At 37.8% G+C, this 16165-nt stretch overlaps 1 protein-coding gene and 1 long non-coding RNA gene across 2 annotated transcripts; one reads left to right on the forward strand and one right to left on the reverse strand.

Moving 5' to 3' along the window:
- The first annotated feature begins 4524 nt into the window (after positions 1–4524).
- LOC591738 (muscarinic acetylcholine receptor M2-like) lies at positions 4525–10977 on the forward strand. Its single transcript, XM_791290.4, has 2 exons — positions 4525–5783; positions 10503–10977. Exons 1-2 carry the CDS (start codon positions 4905–4907, stop codon positions 10734–10736), a joined length of 1113 nt encoding a protein of 370 aa, XP_796383.3. The 5' UTR covers positions 4525–4904; the 3' UTR covers positions 10737–10977.
- Positions 10978–12656: 1679 nt separating this feature from the next.
- Positions 12657–14241, reverse strand: LOC115925518. The gene is made up of 3 exons (XR_004064762.1): positions 14072–14241; positions 13329–13554; positions 12657–12738 (listed from the first exon to the last, which is right to left on the reverse strand). It is a non-coding gene; the product is annotated as an uncharacterized LOC115925518 (long non-coding RNA).
- Positions 14242–16165: the final 1924 nt, after the last annotated feature.

Consider the following 16165-nt stretch of genomic DNA (forward strand, 5'->3'; position numbering starts at 1 on the left):
AAGATGATCAATGGTGTTGCTAAATACCATATAATTTGTTTTGTAAACATTCAATGATAGTTTATTGGCTTGTATCCAACTTTGAACCATAACTAATTCCGAGTTAATTGTATTTAGCAGAGTTTATGGGTCATGACAAGAGAGAAAAATATTAATGTGAAAGATAACAATTAGATGAACGTTTGAAATCATTATATAGTATGAAAAGAAGAGGGTCAATAAGAGAACCTTGAGGCACCCCACAGGTAATATTTTTAATTGATAACTGGAAATTATTTACAGAGGTGTATTGAATTCTGTCTGAAAGGTAGCTAATACTACTGCGGGAGTGTCGTGGTCGAGTGGTTTAAGGCGCTTGACTGTAGATGCGAAGGTCGAGGGTTCGAATCCCGACACGGCACTAATATCCTTTGCAAGATATTTACCTGCACTTGCTACTCTCCACCCAGGTGTTAAATGGGTACCCGGTAGGATGCGAACGTTCATGTGGTTGAACGAGCAAGTGTGCGCCTGTAAAATGGCGACTAGCTGGAATGCTCCCCAGGGAGTGGAAAATGTGCACACATTGTGTGCGGGTAAGCCTGAATCCCATAACCGGGGTAATAATATATCTGTAAAGCGCTTAGGTACATCGTTGGATCGGTGTATTGAGCGCTATATAAAAAACCGGATTATTATTATTATTACTACTACTTGTCAATATTTGTTCGTTTTTTTTTAAATACAGCAAGTATACGATTGATAACACAGCGCATATTTTAATGATAATCTCTATGTGCTCTAACAAGAAAAATAACATAGAAGTAAAACATTTTATTTTCTGTAGAGAAAGGTATGTGCCAATTACATGTTTACATGTATGTACATAATATTTAACATTTATTACCATTATATTGTAGATATTAATGCACTGTTCTCGCAGTCCACTGAACTCATATAATTATATACCGTAAGCGGAATTAAGCGAACCACTATCCTATAGTCGATGCTCACACCGGAGCTCTCTCTCTCTCTCTCTCTCTCTCTTCTCTCTCGCTATTAAACCTTATATAAAAAAAATCAATAACTTCATGAAAACTGAAGTAGCGGCGTATACTTTTGTCAAAAATGAATATGTTTAAGTTTATTTCATTATTACCGACGTGTTGTTCAATCGAGAAAAAAATGTGTGAATTGTACCATTGCTCATACTTTTCTGAGTTATTCCGTATTTTATGAAAGACTTTTCACGATGAATTCAAGGAGCGGTAAATGGTGGATTTATTGTGCAGATTCAATGAATAGTTTCCCTTGGGCTTGTTTTTTAGAGTTTAAGTTGATGCATTTCTGCAGATTGCAGAAATATTAAAGTGACATTATCCTCATGATGCTTATTGTTTTTTCCTTGCATTTTGTTTTTCTTGTTGTAAAGATTATAGCCTGAAACCAATTTTCTTGACTCGTTTATATACAGAACGAGGCCAAAGGTGTAATTTAATCGCCATTCCTAGACTTTTGCCATTTTCCGTCATCCCTACACTGTGAAAAGGTTGGGCATCTATTGGGCAATATTTGCTCAGTGGTATTGGTAAACGTAAGTACGTGCATAATTGTTTCGTATTTTGCCCTACAGCTGGCCAAGATTTTCCCAACAAGTTGGCTACCGTTGAAGGGTCATATATTTGCCCACATTTTGGACAAAATACGAAACAATTATGCACGTGTGAAGTAGGGTACTTACGTTTACCAATACCACTGGGCAAAATATCGCCCAATAGATGGTTGGGTTGACTATTGGCACAACGTTGGGCAAAGTGTTGGGAAAATATTGCCCAACCTGTTCACATTGTAGGCTGGTCGATGGGGGGCGTGCGCCTGTAATCCAGCTAACAGTGGAAGTTACAAACTGATTCAGCCGAGGACGCAGTGAGCACAATTTTTTTTGGCCAGGGGGATCCATCTTCTTTAACGTAAGCATCCTTTTTTGTTTAACCTATTTTGGCCAGGGAATTGGGCCCGGGCTCCCCCTGGATCCGCCACTGACGTCAGAGCTCATTGTTACGTTTTTAGTTTGCCCCATTGCAATACCAATATGTCATAAAGAGTCATAAAGGTAGAAAATAATTATGATTGATAAAATGTGCATAAGAAATTGTTATCATTATTGATGAATTGCATTCAAATGTAAATAGAACATGCAGACGGGAACACAGCTGCGTCGGTGCTCTATAGAGCTTATTATGCTCTTTTAAAACACCTGTGTAGGTAAATATGTTACGAATAAAGGAATAGAAAGTCAGTTGGCCCGTTCACACATAACAATTAGTGCGATTTGGATCGCGACGCCATGATCGATATTTTTTGGCGACCGTTCACACGTGTTAATTTAGTGCGATTTGGATCGCGATGCAATTTTTTTTTTTTTTTTTTTTTTTTTTTTTTTTTTGGCGATCACTCACACACAGGGAGAATTCTCGCTTGACGGCATAACGTTTGAACTGCACATGTTTTAATCTTGATGCTATAAACTGTGCGCCCTCGGAATCCTAGGATTGAATAAATCATTTTTATATATTTTAACAAATTTCTCGATACCATTCACACACAGCGACCGGTAGACTATCGCGATTATTCTGGAAAATCGTAAAACTTGCTGCGAATTAGATTGCGATGCGAATCGCGAAGATTAGTAAAATTATTCTCCCACACACGCACGAAAAAAGAAGATTTTTGGATCGCGATGCAAAAATTGAATTTTAAATCTTACTTTTTCTGTAGGTGTGAACACCCCTGATGTAAATTATATAAATACACTGGGCGCGATGCGATTCATTATCAATCAAATTTATCTATCAATAGAGATATAGAAAATTAGTGTAAATGATAAAAATTCTCTGGACACGACGCCAAAAGGTTGCGTAAAATATACAGTATTCAATGTTCCACATTTTACAGAAAATATAAACAAACATATAAAATAACAAATTATACATTACAATTGTAGTATAAATAAACACATGTCAATGATTCTCAATTGATATATAATAGATAAAGTAGAATATGAGGAACCTATTAAAAAGCAGGGCTTGTATGTTTTAGGTTCAGGAAGAAAAAAAAGTAATGTAGATAAAAGAAACAATAAAAATTAAGAGGGGAGAATTTAAAACACAATGAAATAAGGAATTGTTTATACAAAATAATGCGTTTGCACCAATACCCGTAGTCACCCGGTTTAAAGCGTAGTCAAAATGCGTAGTCACCCAAGCAATTTAGTTAGCATAGCACAAAGTAATTTGTTTGTTCATGTATACGTTAAAAACACCGGAATATGCATCATTAACTAACAATTAAGATTAACATTGAAGAAAAAAAAAGACTGTTGGGAGGGCAAACAAATTATATTACATGTAAGAACTTAAAAGAAAAACTCGAAGTTTGCGTTTAAAGCAATTTAACGATGATGCTTCCTCAACCTCCGTATTGTAATATTTCTCTCTTTTTTTTTTCTCTCTCTCTCTCTCTCTCTCTTTGTCATTCTTTCTCCCTCCATCTTCTCTATCTTCCCCTCTAATGCTCTTTATTCTTTTAATAAATGAATTAAAAGTCAATACAAATAGTAAAGAATTCGTAATCAATATAAATTATTTATAAATGTACAGAATAAACATGTAGGTCCTTTGATGTAGGTCCCATTACATTTCTCTCAGTTAAATCAGTACTCCTTATTGATCACTTATCTTCATGTTATTTATGATGTATTGTTGATTGTTATGTTATGATCACAAAAAAAATAGATTGTACTTTATTTTGAAATGTACATGTAACATGAGAAAAATTATCTCCCAACGCTTTAAATACAAATAAGTTCTCCCTCTCTCTCTCCTCAAATTGAATTCACAAGCAACAATATTTAAGAAAAAAAGGATAGATAATTATTTTCAAATAGTAACCTCTTATTTCCCGCTCTCGCTCTCCCTCGTTCCCTTTTGTACGCTCTTTCTCACTTCTCTAAAAAATGAATTCACAAATATTACATGTAAGGAAGAAAAGAGGAGAATTATCATTAGATACCCAAGGTTAGGAATTCATCCTTCTTAAATCTGATGCCAAAGCCTGCTCAGGGCCAGATGGGCTTAACTCTCTATATAATAGGGACTTTTAGATTTGCACGTCGACAGCTTTGACTGCAACGTGTGACGTCATTTTAAGGCACTGCGCATGCGTCATGTCGTCTCAGTCGGCGATCGAGAATGCGTCAACCTTGATTTCCCTAAATCTAGTACGGTACTAGTATGCCACGTGCGCATAAAATATACAGTTCCTCAGGTAGACAAAGGAACATCGATCCCTTCCCTGCTATTATGTAAAAATGTGTAGAACAGGTGCAACATGCATATTCACCTGTTCTACACATTTTTACATAATAGCTGTGAAGGGATGTTCCCTTGTCCGTCATGTTCATAGTGTTACTTCCTGCATGCATGTTTATCGTCGAGTGCAATATAAGATTTCTAATTGTAGTCAACATGGGCAGTTGAGTACGTTGACACGCATGGTCAGTTGGCGTTCGTCGTGTTCTCGTCCACTCAATCTAAAAGTCCCTACTATGATATGAGTGAACGTCCTTCTAGCACACTGCAAACTTTCGACGGTCACAATGCATGCGCGGGTGTCTTATGTTTTTTGTTATACTGGAGGATGACGTACGTTACACCTATGCTAAAGTTATATAAAATTATGGTGTCGGCGGAACATATTTTCATTCTGTATACGATTACCCCGGTACCCAAAATCGTGAGGCTGCAATATTATAGTTTCGATCAGACCAGCTTGTAGTGAAAAAGCTAACAGCTTCTTACACATTACTTTTTTTTTACTTTTGCGTCAAAGTTTTCAATTTCAAACCAAACGAAACTGAAGGTAGGATGACAAACCTGTCTGTAAGCGTGGAGCCGTATACATCTTTCTTCGACGATGTCAGTGACGATGCCGTCGTGACCACGGTCGAGATGATCGTCGGTGGCGGTGGCGGGTCGACGCGTTACAAGTCGATCAACAACCTCCAAGGCCTTATCCTGGGTACGAGCCTCGTCATCCTTATCATCGTCACCAACCTGCTCAGCCTCTGTGCCTTCGCGGTCGAGAAGCGTCTTCGCACCTACAACAACTACTTCATCATCAACCTCGCCATCTCTGACCTCGGCCTTGGGTTTATCCAAATCATCGGTGTCATCCACACGTTCACCGGTTACTTTCCAGGCAGCCCAGAATTCTGCAAGGTTTACCTAGGTTTGCGGTATTCAATATTTTCTGTCTCTGTCGTCGGCGTGGTCATCATCTGCATCGATCGACATCGTGCGACCTACGACCCCATCAACCACTATATGACAAAAAACAAGCGCAAAGCCGTCATCCTCAACATCCTTACCTGGGTCATCTCCTTCGGGTTCTGGGTGTCCTACACCACCGTCTGGGACTTCATCGTTGATTCCAACTCCACGAAGAGCTGCCTCGCCTCGTTCTCAAGATACCCCGTCGCCAACATGTTCCAGACTGTCTTGACATTTTGTCTCCCGCTCGCAGTCATCTCCGTCCTCTATCTCCGAATCTACATCAAAATCAAGAAAACGGTCGGGGGCAAGAGTATCAACAAGCAATTCGGGAAACATGGTGGAGGTGAGGTGTCGAACTCGACCAGTCTGTCGACTGTCTGCAGTGATGTGTCATCCAGTGGAACGATGGAGATGCAGGAATCGAGCGCTCAAGTGAAAACCAACGGCGACACCTCCGGCAAAGGCGGAAAGGTAAGGTTTCAGAAGGTGATGCGATCAAAATTCAATTTGTCTTCATATCATACGATTTGATTTGATTTGATTCGATTCGATTTGATTTGATGTGATTTAATTTGATTTATCTCGATCGGGTTTTGTTTTCTAAAATGGGATCGGATTGGATTTCTTTAAATTTCATTTTACCCCATTCATCAAACAGTGCTGAATGATGTAAGGATGGATTAAGGGAATACAGCCTGTGCCCTTTTATAAAAGCCAGTTCGGCATGTATTTAAGTACAATATGCCCCTAAAAATGTTTTTATCATGCCCCTTTCAAACTTACAGCCCTTTTTTGGACTTTGGATTTTTGTGCCCAAATTCAACAAATTCGTACATCCACACTGCATTAAGTTTAATACTTCTAAAGCATACGGAATTATAGGATTTTATAAGGTTCTATACCATGTCATGAACACTCATTGAAGCTTACATTTACCTGAATTTAAAGAGGTACCTTAACATGATTAGTTAGTTCTTTTCAATCGATGAAATTGCTAAACAAGAAAACCATCCCCGTAACTGATATTAAATATACTTATTAGGGAGTACTTTAAAGATATAGACCAGTTTTGGAAAAGCCCCCTTTCAAAAAATGAAATGGAAGCTCTCATTACCAATCATGTGAAAGAATATGTTTTGACTAATATGTGATGATACAATTTTTGCCGGGAAACCGCCTTCTAATTTATATATTGGTAAATTATCATATCGATCCGGCCTGGATAGATGTCGCATAGTCCCATATTCATCTTTCTGTGTACAGTGCTTGTAACTTCACCCGGACTGGGCCAAATTTCTTATCATTTTGATGATTCCAGAACCTTGCAGTAGGCCTACAAACCAATACTTAAATGCTAGATGATCAACCTGTTCTGGTCAATACCACGCATGACCAAAACTGGTCTATACCTTTAAATAAATAAATCTAAATCTAAAATGTTTGGAACATCAAGATAGCCAACGACAAAAATTGAACGAACGGATAAAAGCACCTGGGCAAATCAGGCACGTAGCCACGGGGGCACGAAGGGGGGGGGGGGGGGGGGGGGGGGGGGGGGGGGGCACGTGCCCCCTCTAAAATTTCCAAGATCGCTTGAACTTTTTTAGACCCCTTTTTTTTTGCCTCGATCGATTACATGTAGGTGCCCCCCCCCCCAAAAAAAAAAAAATAATAATAAAAAAAAAAAAAAACATCGAACTCTGGCTACGTGCCTGCAAAAAACCACAGAGTCCCATTAATGAAATCGAATATTCGAGGTCTCTTTCTTAATGGCTTTTACAAAATGCACTCAGAAAAATACATAAAATCGGCTTACTTCGAATTATCGGGTCATCGCGTCGGGTTGGGTCGGGTGGTCGCGTTACCCGGCCTGTTGTGAAAATGTGCCTCTTTATTCACGAAATGCAAAAACCGCAAAAAACCACAGAGTCCCATTAATGAAATCGAATATTCGAGGTCTCTTTCTTAATGGCTTTTACGAAATGCACTCAGAAAAATACATAAAATCGGCTTACTTCAAATTATCGGGTCATCGCGTCGGGTGGGTCGGGTGGTCGCGTTACCCGGCCTGTTGTGAAAACGTGCCTCTTTATTCACGAAATGCAAAAACCGCAAAAAACCACAGAGTCCCATTAATGAAATCGAATGTTCGAGGTCTCTTTCTTAATGGCTTTTACGAAATGCACTCAGAAAAATACATAAAATCGGCTTACTTCGAATTATCGGGTCATCGCGTCGGGTCGGGTGTCGCGTTACCCGGCCTGTTGTGAAAACATGCCTCTTTATTCACGAAATGTCGGGGTAATGTTTGTAAAATAAACATCTACAAATAGTCTGGTCCAATTTACCCAAAACTTATTGAAAACCCAACGGTAAATTTAGGGAAGTTTCACGAAAGATCGTGTAACGCGACCACCAGAACGGGCGCGATGACTGGTGATTCTAAGTAAGCCCATAAAAAGAGAGATTTTTTAAAAATGTTAACCCACCGTGAAGAATAGCCTAATTTTTTTGCCTTGAACGTTAGAGTATAGTTTAATTCACATTTACGCACGATTCTTTCATTTTACATCTTTCAACAACAAAAATTGAATTAGTATATTGTTAAAGTGGAAATTCAATGAAAATCACAAATATGTCAACTAACATATCATTAGAAACTGGCAAGCTAACAGATGGCCATCGTACAAGTTTTAGGTCAACTACATATCGGGTGATTTATAAAAATACAAATACAACCACCTCCATAGCATCTGGATATACGAGACGTTTGTATTGAGCGCTATATAAAAATTAAATATTATTATTATTATTATTATTTAATGACGTCACATAATGGACCAATACTGCCCAAGCAGATGACATGCCATAAAGGATGAACATAATTGCAAAGCTATTATTTCTCAAACTATAATGAGTTTAGTGTATATAAATGTGATATCATTTCAAACCATTCAAAAGGGGATATGAAACCAATTTTGATAACTAAAATGTTTTGTTTGTAAATACACAGGATATAATTAACAATCAAAGAAAGCAGACTTTCAAATTGAAAAACCCTCGGAATGATATTAAACACGGCATTTGTTCCCTCTTGAAACGCCGACCATACCGTGGTGTGTGCAGCTAAATATACAATGGCGTCTTATTTTGTTTACAAGCGACGGATTCCTTTATTTTTGTATCGCTGCATTTGTCATCAAAATAAAACCATGCGCGGGGTTTAGAGTGAGGCAATAGATTATACGTTTAGCTTGACGGTAGTGAAGTAAGAGAAAGAACTCAAGAGAAGATGAAAAAACAGGCACTGAAAATGTGTGAGATGTCATGGGATATCGTCTGCTTGTGCAAATCATGTACATCCTGTGATCTCACACATCTCAACAGCGTTCGGAGAGCTCTTCAGGTGCTATGCCGGGGCTGTATTTAAGCGTTTTGTAATTCATAATAATCATTACTTCGAATGTTTCCAAGCATTGAATGTTGATTACCTTGTCGAATCGAAGTTTCAACTTTGCAATAATGAAAATAAAGTTAGTTTTTAAAATCAATGAATATCTACTTTAATAAATTTGGTTGAAGGATACTATTTTCGTAAATTCAATTTGAACATAATTTGAACACGAATTCAACTCCTCAAATTTGAATCCTTGACCTGTTTGGTTTTATAAGTTAGTTCTATTTATAATTGTTTAGACCTCGAACTAAATATTGTTTTCAAAAAATTAAATCATAAGTCAATAAACTACAAGAATTGTCTATTTCTTACAGAAATGCGACTCCTGATTAATCAAAGCTCATGATATCGGGAAACCTCGGCTAAATCGGGGTGATGAAGAAAAAAGAGAGGCACACTTTTTTTGTTTTCATTAAAAAAAAAATTACTTTAATACTTCCCGTTTTGTTATCAATTTGTCCTCGCATTAAAAAAAGACTCGGGCACAATTCAACAATTTCTTTTTATGGTGACCAAGAATATCAGAGTAAAAAAAAAAGTGTATAGCATGTGCATTAAAGGAGTGATTTTGTATAAAATCTTTGTGCAATTTATGATGAATAGCCTATACTTTCTTGACAAAAGAAGAAGGGGAACATTCAGATTCATGAAAGAAACTAAGAAGTTAATAGCGTTTGCATAATTATAATGATACATCTTTATTTTGTGCAGTGAATTATTAGCCTACATTTTCTTGACGAAAAGCATTAACACTACAGAAGGAAACAAAAGAGGCAAATACGGGTTATCCTTTTACTTTGCCCTTTTTATTTTGACGCATTATAATCATCCGACTCGGCCACAATTCAATTAAATTCTGTTCATGGTATTTCAGAATATTCAGTTTCATAACAGAAGAAATGTATAGATGTGCATTAAAGGAAGTATTCTTTATTTTTGTGTAATGTTTGGGGGCTGGGTGATGATGCAAGTCGGGTTTCCTAGGTAACTTTTGTAAGAACTTGTCAAAAACCTTGGACATGTCGGAGAAATTTTGTTTCCTTGGTTACCTTTCCGTTAGATATTAAAAGAAAACCCGACACCGTGAACCGATTAAAGGCCCTATTCAAATGTGGAGACTCAACTCGAATTTTTGAATTGTTCCTATCATTGTTAAGCTGTAATTAGATTACGTTGAGGGAAAGATATTGAAGTGCTTTTTAACTGCAAGGAAAAATGCCATACTATTCTTTGCACTTTGTTTGAAAGGAAGATTATCCTTCAGTGGAAGAGTGGGAGTTATTGAAATTTGTTGGAGGATGGGGTATTGTAATGAACTGATTCAACTATTGTCATGACCGAACTCCTTTTTAAGGCCTAATGGATCTTTAAGCTTCCGATGTGATGAATTATCTTGACTGGCCTTTGAATTAAGACGAAGGTATGATTGCGCCTATACGAGAATAACTCTGAATTCAGACCGTTACGCCATTAGGAATGAAAGAACCGGTGATGCATCTTTAGATTATTGCGAGTCTTTTAACGATGAATTCAAGAAGCGGTAAAAGAAGGATGCATTGTGCAGAAAGATACAATGAAGATTTTCCCCTTGGAAATCGATACTGTAGAGTTAATGCATTTCTGGAGATTGCAGAATTATCAAGTGGCATTGTCCTCATGATTCCTCGCTTTTGTTTGCATTTTGTTGAACGATTATAATCTAAAACCTATTTCTTTGACTCCTTGACCTACAGGTGGAAGCCAATAGTAACCGTCCTGCTACTGCCAACCGCGAATCTACCAATGAAATGCAGAAGGCCACCCGTACCCTATCCTACATAGTTTTTTCCTTCGCCATCGCCTGGATACCTAATTCCATCATCTATTTCCTGTACGCCATCGATCCACAGCTCATTGCTTACGAGAACCTGCCGAGAGATGTGAAGCAGTTTTTTCGTCTGGGTTCAGTTCGCCAACAGCTTCTTTAATCCTATCTGTTATTTGGTGTCGCAGCCGCTCTTTCGAAAGACGATTGTCAACATGTTGTGCCGCCCTCGTCGTTACTGCTAAACGTGAGGACCCCCCGGCTTAGAGCCCCATCACTCCCCAAATGCTAATGTGATACTTACATGTACCCTTTTGTGTGGTTGAACGTTATACACATATTTTTTGGACCAAAAATGCATTTTTATGATAATGCCTAGGGTAGGTGTAGGGAATTGGAGACCCTTAAGTACATTTACATAATTTACATAAACATGAAAAATGTTACATATGAAGAGTTTAATTCCAAAAGGCGCTAAATCCACTTTTGGCGTTTTCGAGTAAATCAAGGTTTTCTGTTAGACCACTTTCGTTTCAACGAAACCGCCAAATTTTCACACAGTTCAAAGATCTACCCCAAAGATCATTAAAATATTGCTTAAAGAAATCCTGCCATAGTAATTATTTTTTAATATTTTTTTATTTTTTCAATTTGTTCGGATTTAGCGCCTTTTGGAACTAAACAAGGATTTAGCGCCTTTTGGAATTAAAATTTTGATGTGTCATTCCGCATTTCAAATTTTTATTTTTTGGGGTTTTAAGAATGATGTTCGGATGTAATAACATACTTCTTTAATTATAATTCAGGGTCTAACACACACATATCTATCCATTTAACACATTGAAAGCCTACATTATGTTGAACATACTTCTCACATCTCATTATTCTAGACGTTTTCGCTCCACACTAATTTCAATCAAAATGTTACACATTTCGCAAATAGTTAGTACATGGACAACTTCAATCATAAAAATGTTCTCTCTATTCAACTTGTAACAAAAATACAACCACTCGGGTGACTCAGCACATTTTTAAATTGACAAAATAAACAGGCAGTAAAGACTTGTATTGTGTGAAATTTGAAAATCTTGTAAATTTGCTTTACTCATTATCTCATGTCATAACGGTGAGTTAATTAAGACATACAAGAATTGGCAAGTACTTAAATAATTAACATACAGTCATTAATGTACAGTTTCTTTAACAATATCATATGAATGTCAACAAGAAGATACCTTACAATGGAAAGTATTCATAGTTCACTAATGTAACTCACTCCTCATAAACAGCAGATAAAAGACATACTTGAGTGCTGATTATGCATACATATTATTTGAATAATTGTTTGTTAACATCCTAATGGAAGTAGGAGCAATAAAACTCTACCCATACAATATCAGTAGGCCTACAATCTACTGTAAAGTTGTGAGATTAGCCACAATCAATTAGTTGTTATTATACAGTGAAGGTAGCAAAGCGTCAAATATTAATTATCTGTGTGCATGCATTCTGGTTTAGTAAATTTGCATTAATAATTACCAGCGCTACTTACAACAAAATGCATACATGGGTAATAAAACGGGATTTGATTCCAACTGCACTGCTCAATGAATGCACATTTTAGAAGCCTTCTCTGTTCTTGAATTAAATAGTTTAAACTGATCCATTAACTGTGTAAAAGGCATGAAATCAAATGTCAATCTTCATAGGCAGCAATGATGCCTTCGTCCTCATCACTGTCTACGTCCATTGCATCAGTAAGTGCGCACACCTCTTTGTAAAAGGCACCTACTTCCTGAATGAAGTTGCGTGGCCCATACCCTACTAGCGGGTCCACTTGAAGCTCCACCCCCATCGCTCGTATAAGATTTGCTACATCCCGCTGCTTCGCTGGCTTTACACAGCTTAACAATGGGAGCTGATTGACCAGAAGAGTACTCCATCTCTTTCCTCTCTTCAATATGGTGTACTCATCTCCAGGTGCGCTATAATACTTGGCGACAGTGACTGGGGCTGGAGCTGGTCTCATGTAGATGCGTTTGGCCCCTGTGATTTTGAATGGCAGGCGTACTTCATTAGGTTGCCCAGACGTTTCCTACCAGTACAAGGATGGATCTGAATCTTCCGGAGCACACCTCCACATTTTCCCCTTGCTGTGTCGTTATCTGTAAATTAAAAGTGAAACATTGTTAATGGACATTTCCAGCTACCTGTATTATAAATCACAAAAACCGTACATGAAAAGTTTATTTTTGTTGGTTTCATTTAATCTAAATAAACAAGTTTGTAATACTAAGCATAGCCCCCCCCCCCCTCCCACCAACTGTCCTTGCCTATACTGCTCGTGCATGTTATCTACATACAGAATTGCATTGCGCGAGTGCACATTTTTTTGCACAGTGTGACATGCAGTGTATGTTGATTGCGCGAGGGGAATTCGTGAATTCACTTTGACCCAGTTGTTTATGGTTCAACCGACGCTACCCGGTATAAAATAAAAACAACATTACGACCTAGTTTGACATGTGTAACATAGATAGCATATTACACATGACAAAAAATGTAAGCCCCCCCCCCCCCCCCCCCCCCAGTAGCAAGAAAAACCCCAGCGACTAAACAACTCAATTAAAATTAACAGAAAATTATTGCAATGAGATAATTGGTATAAATTCTGGCAATTGTGTATGATCTGTATTCAACAATTTGATTTGCAAGCAAATGATTATTTTTTTTAATGACTCAATTAAAAACTTACTTGAAATGTTGGAGCATAGTTCCGCTCTCTCCTTGGTTGTGGACCATTTCCTTGATGGCGCATGACTGGATTGAGTTGTAAGTGGCACATGATGAATTAATCTTGCCGCGGTTGTTCGAGTCTCTGTAGCAGTCCTGGAAAGTATCTGTGATGTCTCCTTCTGTTAGCAAAGACACCTTACAAAAGCTGTGAGGCATGTGCTGGCATCCAATGGCTGGTTGCTTCCCTATCGATAAAACGAAAGTCATCATGGTAAACATCAGGTATTCCACGAAAACTAATTCCTCAAATTTAACAAAACACTGATTATGACTGCACTCAAATACAAAATGTTTGTTACAGACTTACAGCAGATATTTTCTTAATAGATGGCAAATTATCATTACACTTATGCTATGGCATGGTGTAACAAAGGCTTGTGAAATATCCATAAACTACTGCACCAGGTCCAGGGCAGATAGTGACCAAAGCCAGTGACCAGTAACTGAAGCCGGCGAAGGCGAAGCCGTGGCGCGGCAGTAAACACGTAATTTACCCTCACGGCCTCAGTTCAATTACAAAATTGTATCTAGTAATTCGTTTTGGTTAAGCCTTGAGCTCATACTACATGCAAACAGAATTGCAATAGTCTTAGTTAGACTATTACCTATTAGTATTACAATTCATTCAATGCAATATAATGCAAATGCATCTGCACTTAATTACACACTAACACAAAAATGAGTAAGTGGGACTAAACTTACCAGGAGCGGTGTTATGATCTTTCTTGTTCTGGTTTTTGGCCCATTATTTTTCATTACGCTTCCTTTTTCTTGGATTGTTGGTTCTCTCAACTAGCACTCCTCCCTCATCCAAGCTGCTAAGTGAGCTAAAGACTATCAAAACACTGTAAATACTGCAGAAATACGATCGATCTCGAGACTCGATGCAAGCAGCAAGCTAAAGGCTGTTGTCAATCCGGGTCACTAGAACAATACTGCGCTCTGATTGATCAAAACACACAAGGTGGATATAGCGCCTTTTGGAATTAAACACTTTTGGATTTAGCGCCTTTTGGAACTAAACAAATTGTTTGTGTCAATTTTTTTCATATTTCTGAAAATTATTTTGAGAAAAGGAATGGTGATTTAAATGCGCATGTGCAACTGGTATGTACTCATACTAATAACTCCATTTTGGTAAAAAATGGATTTAGCGCCTTTTGGAATTAAGCTCTTCATATACAGAAATTGTTGTATTCTCTTCAGTAACTTCTTCTCTTTATTTGGTAACAAAAGTGTGGGCATGATGTAACTGATTAATAAGATAACAATGTTTAATGACGTCAGCACCAAAGGTCTAACATTACCTACATGTGCAGGTAATTGGCCAAAAATGATGGGGTTCAAATTTTCAGACCCCTCCTTCATTTCCTGGGGGGGGGGGGGGGGGTCCATATGTGGCGCCAAAATGGCTTATATAACGCGCAATAGGGAAATTTGGTGTCTTCGGGAAAATTTGAGCCCCATTAATTTCTGATAGCTTGGACCCAATGAATCCAAAAATGCAACAAAAAAAAAAAAAATCAACTTTGGCACAAAAATCCTACGGGAGCTGTTTCAGTGACAAACCGTACCACACTATTAGTTCAAACACTTTTTGAAAGAGATATATGCAGCCAATGAACTTAGTGTAATTTAACCAGTATCGGGTCATTGATTGTCCTCGACATTTACAACAAACGACCCCATGGAACCCCATCTGGTGACACGACATTTGCTCCTGCGACAATTGCTCCGGGCTTTATTTCGTCTAAGATGTAGGGTTAGGGTTAGGGTTTCAATAGGGTTTTATGTTAGGTTTAGGGTTAGGTTTAGGGTAGGGTATAGTGTTGAATCCAGGGTTGAAGTTAGCCATTCGATTAGTGTATGAAATTTACAGCGGAGCAATTGTCGCCGGAGCAAATGTCATGGAACCCCCCATCTCTCTCTCTCTCTCTCTCTCTTTCTCTCTCTTCAAACTTCTCTCCTTCTTTTTTTCTTTTAACCTTCCCTTTTCTCTCTTTTATCATGTACTTGTATGATGATTATTGTTGTCTCGCCGAAATCTGACTCTCTTAATTTTCATTAATGTATTACATGACTGTAATTAGGAATAATATGTTTATTTAATTATGATCATTCCATTCCCTGCTCTCTCTCTCTCTCTCTCTCTCTATCTATCTCTCTCTCTCTCTCTCTTCCTTTCTCTCTTTGTACCTCCCCTTTTCTCCCATCCTCTCTCTCTACTCCATTCGCTTGACCACTCTCACTTTCATGAGCCATATACCTTCCCCTGCTCTCGTATATCTTCTGCTAGTACATCCTTTCACGTAATGTGCATAAACGAATGCAATATAATTCTGCTGTATTGTCATTATTTTACAGATTTATTTACTATGTTTCGTAATGCTATTCTACATGTTTATAATTCACATCACTGTACCTTTGTAAATTGACCCTTTCAGCCTTGTGCTGCTGGTCGATCATTATATACCAATAAATTAATAATAATAATAATAATAATAATAAATCTTGAACCTGGTATCCCCCATTGCCTGCACACATTTCTGATCAGACAACATTAATAATGTGCTGTGCAACACCCATTCGCAACATACAATGGCCATAAGTTTTTTGTGATGGTTGGCACACTTCATAAACTTCATTTTAAAACTACTTTTTAAGAGCCACCCCTAAATATTTGTATACACGACAACATTCAACGAAAATTGTGTTTTTATATCGGAGCAAAATTTTACGATCAAAATTGGTTACCTTGGTCAATTTTGCCAATTTTCTCGGAGAAAGGGCACATTG

This window comes from Strongylocentrotus purpuratus, unplaced genomic scaffold, assembly GCF_000002235.5.
Source record: "Strongylocentrotus purpuratus isolate Spur 01 unplaced genomic scaffold, Spur_5.0 spur5_scaffold_18, whole genome shotgun sequence".
NCBI classification, from domain to species: Eukaryota; Metazoa; Echinodermata; class Echinoidea; order Camarodonta; family Strongylocentrotidae; genus Strongylocentrotus; species Strongylocentrotus purpuratus.